Source organism: Fragaria vesca, linkage group LG7, assembly GCF_000184155.1.
Source record: "Fragaria vesca subsp. vesca linkage group LG7, FraVesHawaii_1.0, whole genome shotgun sequence".
Lineage (NCBI taxonomy): Eukaryota > Viridiplantae > Streptophyta > Magnoliopsida > Rosales > Rosaceae > Fragaria > Fragaria vesca.
The window spans coordinates 20289087-20299070 of record NC_020497.1 but is presented as its reverse complement, the minus strand read 5'-3'; the positions used below and the strand labels follow the sequence as shown (position 1 = coordinate 20299070).

The 9984-nt window shown below is 41.3% G+C and overlaps 2 protein-coding genes across 2 annotated transcripts; one reads left to right on the top strand and one right to left on the bottom strand.

The window, feature by feature from the left end:
• The first annotated feature begins 107 nt into the window (after positions 1 to 107).
• Positions 108 to 5393, top strand: LOC101296240 (transducin beta-like protein 3-like). Its single transcript, XM_004307815.1, has 14 exons — positions 108 to 404; positions 513 to 695; positions 1127 to 1276; positions 1412 to 1626; positions 1796 to 2081; positions 2228 to 2362; positions 2556 to 2674; positions 2870 to 3026; positions 3165 to 3411; positions 3493 to 3569; positions 3889 to 4008; positions 4292 to 4422; positions 4514 to 4688; positions 4797 to 5393. Exons 1-14 carry the CDS (start codon positions 108 to 110, stop codon positions 5130 to 5132), a joined length of 2628 nt encoding a protein of 875 aa, XP_004307863.1. The 3' UTR covers positions 5133 to 5393.
• A 222-nt stretch (positions 5394 to 5615) lies between these two features.
• On the bottom strand, positions 5616 to 9874 carry LOC101295953 (cellulose synthase-like protein D3-like). The gene is made up of 3 exons (XM_004307814.1): positions 9006 to 9874; positions 7665 to 8472; positions 5616 to 7541 (listed from the first exon to the last, which is right to left on the bottom strand). The coding sequence occupies exons 1-3, from the start codon at positions 9872 to 9874 to the stop codon at positions 5769 to 5771; spliced, it is 3450 nt and encodes a 1149-aa protein (XP_004307862.1). The 3' UTR covers positions 5616 to 5768.
• Positions 9875 to 9984: the final 110 nt, after the last annotated feature.

Below are 9984 nucleotides of genomic sequence, written 5' to 3'. Positions count from 1 at the left end.
TTTTTTTTTTTTTTTTTCCCGGGTAGTATCCTCCTTTCTTAAACCCTGCGAGTTCCTTAAACCCTAATTTTGACATCTAATCTGAGCTTGCTGCTGCTCGGGGGCCAATGGCGTCTCTACCATTGAAGAAGAACTACAAGTGCGTCCCCTCCCTGCAACCCTTCTACTCCGGCGGCGCCTTCGCCGTCTCTTCCGACGGTTCATTCATCGCCTGCGCTTTCGGCGAGTCCATCAACATCGTCGATGCCTCCAACTCCTCAATACGCTCCACTTTGGAAGGCGACTCCGAGGCCGTCACTGCTTTGACCCTCAGCCCCGACGACAAGTTCCTCTTCTCTTCCGGCCACAGTCGCCTCATCAGGGTTTGGGACCTCTCCACTTCCAAACGCGTCCGCTCTTGGAAGGTCAATTTCAATTTCCTTATTGAAATGATTAAGCTTTAACAAGTTTGTTATTGAAATTATATGATTTGATTGCTGATTTATTGAATTTGGATTTGGATTTGGATTCAGGGTCATGATGGGCCTGTGATGGGAATGGCTTGTCACCCTTCCGGGGGATATCTCGCCACCGCCGGAGCTGATAAGAAGGTTATTGTTTGGGATGTTGCCGGAAGCTTTGCCACTCATCACTTTAAAGGTCACAAAGGAGTTGTTTCTAGTCTTCTCTTCCATCCTGATCCTACTAAACAAATTGTGAGCTCCCAATATCCGCATTTATGTTTCCTTGTTCATTTTCGACATTTCCATTATTCACTGAATAGGTAATAAGTCAGTTCCCTCAGGCTTAAGGGTCTCATTTGAGATTATGTAATAGATATATATGGCTAGAACAAGACTCTTACTAAGCAAAGGAATTTTCTTTGCCTTTTTGCGCTTAAAAATTCCTAGCCTCCTTTCGGTTGTTATCAAAAGTATAGAAGCTTGCTAACTGGTAGTTCTTTCATAACTACTAGTTTGGAGTTTATCTGATAGAAAACCCTCAGATCATTTGGTAACTTGCTATTGAGTTTGTAGGAAATTCCAACTTTGTCTTCTCTTATATTTTTGCCACTATGTTTGAGAAATGAAATGTGTTGAAGATGAAACTAATAGCTGATTTTGCTGATTGGTGTTGGTTTGATTAGCTTTTCTCCGCAAGTCATGATACAACTGTGAACGTCTGGGATCTAGATACTAAGAAGTGTGTCGCAACACTTACTGGGCATAACTCAACAGTCACTTCTATGGCATTGTCCGAAGATGGGTGCACGTTGCTCACCGCCGGAAGAGATAAGGTAAGGCTGATGTGTGAACTATTTGTTAGGCACTGTAGGATGTTTAGCTTGGCACCTTTGATCATATTTCATTTGTGGGATGCTAGTAGTTTTTTTCTTATGTCAACCAGATATTGACTGCATAATGTGTCCCAGGTAGTAATGTTGTGGAACCTTGATGACTACAACTGCTTGAAGACTGTAACAACATATGAAGTCCTTGAAGCTGTATGCGTAATTCCTTCCGGAAGTCTTTTATCATCCTGTTTTGGTTCATCCAAGCAGCGGAATGAGAAGAAAAACAAGTCACCTGCAATATGTTTTACAACAGTTGGTGACCGTGGAATTGTACGAATTTGGAGTTCTGAAGGGTAAATCATGAGGGCTGTCTTGAATCTTCTGTTTAAAGTGAATCTTGGTTATTAGAATTCTAGTTATGTATTACGTGTTTGCGAGTCCTTAGAAGGTTAGCATTATTTATTGGCTACAGCATGGTAGATATCTTGGGTTTGCTTACTGGTCCTTTTTCTATTTTGACAGTGCAGTTTGCCTATTTGAGCAGAAGTCCTCAGATGTTACTATCTCATCAGATGACGATGAATCAAAAAGGGGCTTTACTGCAGCTTGCATGCTCCCATCAGATCAAGGGTTGCTCTGTGTGACAGCTGATCAGGAGTTCCTTTTATATTCTCCTGTTGAAAGCCCCGAAGGGATCTTTGGATTTTCTCTAAGCAAAAGACTTGTAGGAAACAATGGAGAGATTTTGGATATGAAGTTTTTAGGTGATGACGAACAATTTATAGCTGTCGCCACAAATACTGAACAGGTACTTTGCTAACTCTCTCTCTCTCTCTCTATATATATATATATCTATCTATCTATATATATATACGTTGACATCTATATGTTCATCGTTAATTCGTTTTATATAGAAAAAAAATAAAACGAATTAATACCTGAATTAACATGCAGGTACGAGTGTTTGACGTTGCATCCATGTCATGTTCTCATGTATTGGCTGGTCATACTGAAATTGTTATGTGCCTTGACACCTGCGTATCAAGTTCTGGAAGAACACTTGTAGTGACAGGAAGCAAGGATAATAGTGTAAGTTTCAGTATCTTTGTCAGCCATATGGCAGTTGCGGGCTCTTTTTCTTTGTTCGCATGTCTAGTTCCACTAGATATTCAATCTCCACTTTCATAGTTTTATCCAACACCACCTCCCTTGTGTTCTGTGTCTGAACTTGCTGGTTTGTGTACAAATGTTATTGATTGCTTCTGTTCCTCCATCTATGTAGGTTAGGTTGTGGGATTCAGAAAGAAGATGTTGCCTTGGTATTGGCGTAGGTCACATGGGATCTGTTGGAGCTATTGCTTTCTCGAAGAAGCAGAGGGACTTCTTTGTCAGTGGTAGTAGGTGAGCAGTTATGCAGGTCATCTTATATTTACACTCGAAACATAAACTCTACTAATTTCTCTCACTGGTGATGCTTTCAATAGTGAGAAAGATTTTTCTTTGGCGACCTCGAAGAGGATGCATGTATTGAATACTATTTAGTGTTTCTCTGTTAAGAACTAGTCTAAACAAACTCTGTTATTTATTTCTGTGTAGTGATCGTACCCTCAAGATATGGAGTTTGGATGGTATCTCAGACGATATGGAAAAGCCAATAAATTTGAAAGCAAAAGCTGTTGTAGCAGCACATGATAAGGATATCAATTCAGTGGCTGTTGCACCAAATGATAGTTTAGTTTGTAGTGGTTCACAGGTTAGTAGGTTTTAAGGAGTCTTCAGTACTTGGGTATTTGTCTCAATTCAATCTATAACTGTTTCTGCAAGAAAGAGGATTCTAAAGACCACTTAATGCCACTGCATCCTTTAACTTTCTGGGTTTTTCATTGATCAGGACCGCACTGCTTGTGTATGGAGGCTCCCAGATCTTGTACCAGTAGTTGTACTTAAGGGTCATAAAAGAGGTGTTTGGTCTGTAGAGTTTTCTCCAGTTGATCAATGCATTCTAACTGCATCTGGTGATAAAACAATAAAGATATGGGCTATATCGGATGGCTCATGCTTAAAATCATTTGAAGGACACATGTCAAGTGTCTATCGAGCATCGTTTCTTACTCGTGGGACCCAATTTATTTCTTCTGGTAAGGAATCCATTTTTACAAATTGGTCCCACTTCCCAAGTTTTGTGGTGATATATGTATTGACTTGTGTTCTTTATCTAGATGCTGATGGTTTGGTGAAGCTGTGGATGGTCAAAACAAATGAATGCATCGCTACATATGATCAGCATGAGGACAAGGTACTGAACGAATATCTTTCCCAAACCGTCATTGAGTGGTATTATAGGCTACGAAAAATAATTTTAGATGTTAACTTTTAGTACTCCGAAGAGTTCAAAGCCTTTTGTAATTTTTCTATCATTTAAAATGACTGTTGCAGTGACATTAATATTACAGAAGGTTGTGACCTGTTTACCTGAATAAACATGTGAAATTAACATATACTAATAAAGTTGTAGGTTGAAACTTCAATCTATAGCAACAGATATAAGTCGGACGTATCTTGGCGAAAATTTTACCTGGATGGTCGACCTAACTTGGTTCCCAATTAACCTGCAGGTCTGGGCATTGACTGTTGGAAAGAAGACTGAAATTGTTGCAACTGGCAGCGGTGATGCTGCCATCAACCTGTGGTATGATTGTACTGCCTCTGATAAAGAGGAAGCTTTCCGCAGAGAGGTAAGCCATTACTGGCTGTTCTCTTGTATACAGTTGTAATACAGTCTCACAGATTGTAATGAGTTTGAAATACATCTCCAAAACCAGAGATGCTGATATCAATTGAGTTCCATAGATCTGTATATATGTTGAGAGCCTAAAATATTGAACATGGATAGATTTTAAGTGGACCAATCTCTCTCCTTGGTTACGTACAGTTGCACCAGCATATTTTCTTGATATTTTTACATACACACTCATTGCTGAAGAAGTGTGCATATATGTTATTTGAATGATGGTCCAGGAGGAAGGTGTCCTGAAAAGTCAAGAACTAGAAAATGCTGTCAGAGATGCTGACTACACTAAAGCAATTCAAATCGCATTTAAGCTTCGCAGGCCTCATAAACTTTACGAGTGTTTTCATGAACTTTTCAGGTTAGCCATAGTGTTTCTAGTAGTTTATTGTTGGCCTCTTTCCGGTTGTCTTTTCAACTTTTGTCATGTATCTTACCTGAGTTTCCTGCAGGAAGAGAGAGGGTGAAAAGCAGATGGAAAAAGCCCTTCATGACTTTGGCAACGAAGAGTTGGCAGTGCTTCTTGAATATGTTAGGGAATGGAACACAAAGCCAAAGTTCTGCCATGTCGCGCAGTTTGTTTTATTTAAAATTCTCAACACTTTTAATCCAGAAGAGATTATTAAGGTAAGTCTTCACTTACTGTGTTGTGCTCTTTTTAAGGTTGCAATAATAAATGGATACACGTTCAGATATCAAATATAAATTATTTATCCGACTTATTAAACATTTCAGGTAAAAGGAATTCAGAATATTCTTGAAGCTCTCACCCCATATTCTCAGAGGCACTATACCAGGGTAGACAGGCATGTGAGAAACACACTGTTGTTGGACTTCATTCTGCACTCGATGGCAGTTGTTGAACCAGATACAGGTGCTAGAGAATTAAACGAAGAGTCTTTGATTCCCTCTGATCTCAATCATAAAAATGAAACATGTAGTATGGAGGAGGATCAGGAACAGAGGCAGACAGCTGAAGAGTTGAAAGACAAATCAGCCTCGAGGAAACGAAAGTCGAAGAAATCAAAAGATGGTTCAAAGAAAAAAGCTAAAGCGTCCAGCTTAGTATAGTGTTGTGATTATTCGATTATTGTTGTAACGCGGATTGGACACTAGTTATGTATTTGTTTACTTATCCAGTAAATTACTCTGATTCGATCACAAGTTTTACTCATGCCATGAGAGAGGTAGATTGTGCTGGTTGGGATATCGAGTTGTTTACGCAGTCCACCATCCCATTTGGGTCATCAAATGTAGAAACTTTCATGAAATATTGTCAAGTAACATTCAACTTCAACTCTTATTAAATCTGATTCTTTGAACGTTGTTAAATGAGTTGAGGCGTTGGTTGATTCTGTTTCCGAAATGTAAGGATACTGACACGGGTTTGATACCAAGTACCAAAGCAAAATATTCTGGTTACTATCAACTTAAGTTGCTCCAAACTAAAAAGCATCAATAAAATGCCATGTAAACTACAATATAGTCGATGATTCATCCATCCCTATCTGGGCATCCATGCATGCACACACAGATTGCACCAAGTTACCAACTGCTACACAAAATTTAAATGAGGAAGGGAACCTGGGAATAACTGGTGCCAGTGCTATATAACCAGAATGATTAACTTGTTCAGAGGATCAAAACAAATAAAGGAATGTAAATCAAACAGCTTGATTAACTGTAAAGAATGATAATATCGACCTATCAGGGAAATTCGAACGATCCTCCAATCTCGGTTGCACCCGCAGGGGGATTGATAGCCACCCAAAGAAGAGAAATGGTGATTGCAATGAGTCCCGACCATACAAAAACAATGGTGGGTGTCCTGCCTCGTCTCCCCATCAATCCTTTGGCGAAAGGGTAGAGATGAGCTAAAACCCAGAAACTGAAGAAAACACCTCCAATCAATCGGCTCCACTGCGGAATCACGCTGTATATTGTTCTGCTGAATCCAACTGCTATTGCAATTAAGTTGACCATCATGATTGTTATTGGGGGTATCATCAGAGATGACCATTTCACAATGTAGAGGTCAGCAAATTCATCATCCTCATCGTCACCACCTGATTTTGAAGTCAAGGTGAATGAGATTTCAATCCCTGCAATAACTTTCAATAGCCCCTGAATCACAGCAGCAAGATGAGCACTGGTCCCTCCAATCAACCAAAACTGCTCATTTCTCCACCACTCTTCTAGCTCAATGCCAGACCATTTGATCTCAAGTATGGCAAGCATACACAAGGTGAGGGTGATGACCAAAAGATAGGTCAGGAAAGTAACATTGAGGGACTGCACAATGAACTGACCAGAGAAGAGCGAAAGTGCAGGGAGGAAGCAGTAGACGATAAGGAAGATGGATGTGAAGGGGTAGATACCAACATTGAGATATGCTATTCTTTGCAGAAGCTTCATTCTTGGGCTGGCTAGCAGGGCATTGTTGCGGGAGAAAAAGATTTCAACTGAGCCTGTAGCCCAACGGAGGACCTGATGCAACCTATCAGTGAGATTGATAGGTGCAGTTCCACGAAAAGCATCACGTTTGGTCACACAGTAAACTGATTTCCATCCTCTGTTGTGCATTCTGTAACCAGTGACCACATCTTCAGTAACTGAACCATAAATCCATCCGACACGGTCTCCCCACTCAGTCTTGTCTTCATACCAGCAGGAAATGACACTGATAGCCTCTGCTACAGTTGATGCATCAAGCAGCTCACGAGGAATGGTAAGAGCACCGGGTGGTCGTCCATTCTTTACAGCCGGGTGATCTGCAAGAGGCCGACCTTGGTACTCTGCCACTGGAATTGAGTCGATGAGGAAAGTCGAGTTCCCGAACCTCTTAGGCAGAAGCGAGAGATTCATCTCTTCATCATCAGAATCACCCATTCTCAAGGCTCGGTTTTCTTCAGGAGTGTGTGCTACTGAGGCATGCTTATTCTTTTTGCGACTAGAGAAGCAGCAACTGCAACAACCTTGGTGATGTTCTTTCGATCGAGGAGGGTCAAAACCATACAGGGCAATTCTACGAAACAGACATCCAGTTCCAACATAAACTGGGCCCTGGAGACCATCAAGAGCCCGCATATTGACATCAAAGAAAACTGTGTTGTGGTTGGCGTATCGATCCGAAGGATCAATACCCTCAAATCTCTGTGGGAACTGAACATAACAAAGCCGGTCACCTCCACGATCCATCATGAAGCACATACCCTCCCTCATTGCCTGAGAGTTGTAGATATAATGATCACAGTCAAGGTTGAGAATGAATGGGCCATTGGACATTATAGCAGAGGCTCGAACAAGAGCATTCATGGCCCCTGCCTTCTTGTTGTGATCATAGCCTGGCCGCTTTTCACGAGACACATAAACCAGCATGGGAAGGCGGATATCAATATCAGTGAGGTCGATGAGTCTAGCTTCATCTATAGTTCCATCAGCTCCATGCAATGGTTCGTCACTAGGAGGTTTTAACATCACCTAACAATGTTATGTTAACAAATAATCAGTATCACCTCTTCCCTGGTTTTTTTCTTAATACATTAGTGAAATCATAACTGCCAATTGGAACAAATAACGTAGTTTAATGGACTAGATGAGTACCTGTATAATACCAGCATGGTCACTCCTAGAATGCTCAGCTGAAGAGGTCAACCAAGTCCCTGGCCAGTGGGTTCCATCAGCCATCCAAGTTGCTTTAGGAATCTTCACACTCTCCACAGGTTCATCCTCTCTGTTCTGTCTCTGAAGCTTCATGGCCTTGATTTCCTCCCTGGCATGATAAGCATCTGATCGGCGACGTATAGACTCAGGCAGTCCATTAATCCGAACCTTGAACTCATCATATTCACGTTTCACCCTTCTACGATCCTTAACAAAGTCAGATTTCACTTTGTTCTTGTATGGATCCCTCTTCAAACTGAAGTAAGATTCAGGATTCCTGGGTTCAATAGCATGTTTACGGCAGAAGGGGACCCATATATTAGCAAAACTAGCTGCTTCGGCCATGGCCTCAAAGGTTAAAAGTGCACCTCCATCATCAGAAACATAGCAAGCAAGTTTTTCAACAGGGTAATCAGTAGCTAGAATAGACAAGATAGTGTTTGCTGTGACAAGTGGTGGTTCTTTATCTGGATCTGCAGTGGACACAAAGATATCTATGCCTGGAAGATCAGATTTCCCGGTGGGGTTGCTGATAGTAGGTGTTTCAAACTTCTCCCTCAAGACATTAAGATCTGTAGAACGATTTATTGGGCACAACTTGGGAAGTTGATCGAGCAGCCATGAAAAAGCAAACCAGATTTCACAAACAATTGACATTCCCCAAAGCCACATTGCATCAGTATTTGGGTTGCTGATCCTCCATGCCAAAAACAGCCCAAGGACAACCATACGGACAAATATTAGAAGCCTGTGAACAAAAACAGAGAGCAAAATTTATTATGAGAATGAAAAGAATGAACTCGATGGGTGTCACCAGGCAGATGAAATAACATTGAATGAGAAAGAATACTTGAGGAACTCTTAAGAGTACATGTAAACTAGCAAAACTACCTGAAATAGTATTTAAAGTTTATTCAAAGTGGCACCAATAGGCATGACAAAGATTGATGCAGCAGCCATAATAAACAACTAGCCTACCATCTATAGGCAGGTTAACAATCATGCTGTTCCATATAGTAGACGGTAAAATTGTAGTGTGATGACACGTAGGTGATCATTTTTTAGTTAGCATCATATTATATCCCAATGGTGTTTGATACAAATGCGTCAATGGATCTTCTTACCACTAATTTAGAGATGCATCTCAGCGACAAAACATAATGGATGGTGGTATTTCAATAATTTTAAGTGGTGACTAATTTGTTATGAGATTTCCATGAAAAACATAATCCATTTTAAGGTGTAAAAAGACTGGATAAAAAAAAACTGCAAGAGATGTACCTATAGGGGCTCAAAATAGCTGCAGGTATCTTTAATTTCCGAGTGAGAGGCCTCCATGGTTTGTTCATCAGCTCAGTTGGTTCAACGACATCATCATCTTTCCCATTTCCTAAACCTCCCTCCTTGGACCATATAGCATTCCCATAGCCATAAGTTCCCTTAGTTTCAAAGAGCCACCGGTTGTGATCAAAATCACCAGTTTGACTCCTCATCAGAACCGACTTTGTTGACTTCATTAGTGACAACCTCCTCTCCATTTTAGACATCCCATTAGGCAGAGGCAGGGGAAGCGGAGGCAATGCACTCTCCATTGCCATTTCATCCAAATCAGTGTTCTTGTATGGTTCCTTGCATCCAGGACATACACCACCCCCTGTTTTCACAGCATCAGTATAGCAATCTCTACATATCTTGAAATCACACTCACAGGGTAGAATGTCCTCCCCGCGTTGATCGCTCATGACCTTTGCATCACACCCGGGAATGGAACATGATGACCCTTTGGCACCAGCCATCTGAGGATGGTTGGTTTCGGATTCAATCACTTTGTCCATAAGATGAGCTCGTGTAACACTGTTGAATCCCCCAGTGAAAAGCGAGTTCGACACATACTGCTCTTCGACCTTCTGCGAAATGGATGGATCCATGGGCTGGTTGTCTGGGGTCGGAGGTATGTGCACTGTGTAGTTCATAAAGTCACCACTCCCAATTTCGCTATCGAGATCATCCCTGGAGTAGCTGATGTAGCGACCGGAGGAGGTTCTGCGGCCGAATGTGACTGTAGGAATTGGAGGCTTGCCGAGTGCATCGGGAATGTCAGAGCTGGATGATAGATTTGATCGAGTACCCTTGAACGATTTACCAGCCATATTTAAGCTAGTAGCAGCGGAGAGTTGCCCCCAGCGCCTGAAATTCCAGGATCAAAAACAGATTCAAACTCCATTGCAAAAAATGAAAGCAGAAAAACAGAGTGCTGAGT

Bases quoted from the DNA above. Each gene is read 5' to 3' on its own strand.
- LOC101296240 (XM_004307815.1), top strand. From the start codon at position 108: ATGGCGTCTCTACCATTGAAGAAGAACTACAAGTGCGTCCCCTCCCTG. The intron at 696-1,126 runs GTGAGCTCCCAA...TGGTTTGATTAG, and splicing joins CTGATCCTACTAAACAAATT to CTTTTCTCCGCAAGTCATGA. The intron at 2,675-2,869 runs GTGAGCAGTTAT...ATTTCTGTGTAG, and splicing joins TTCTTTGTCAGTGGTAGTAG to TGATCGTACCCTCAAGATAT.
- LOC101295953 (XM_004307814.1), bottom strand. From the start codon at position 9,874: ATGGCTGGTAAATCGTTCAAGGGTACTCGATCAAATCTATCATCCAGC. The intron at 8,473-9,005 runs GTACATCTCTTG...TTTTGTTCACAG, and splicing joins GCTATTTTGAGCCCCTATAG to GCTTCTAATATTTGTCCGTA. The intron at 7,542-7,664 runs GTACTCATCTAG...TAACATTGTTAG, and splicing joins ACCATGCTGGTATTATACAG to GTGATGTTAAAACCTCCTAG.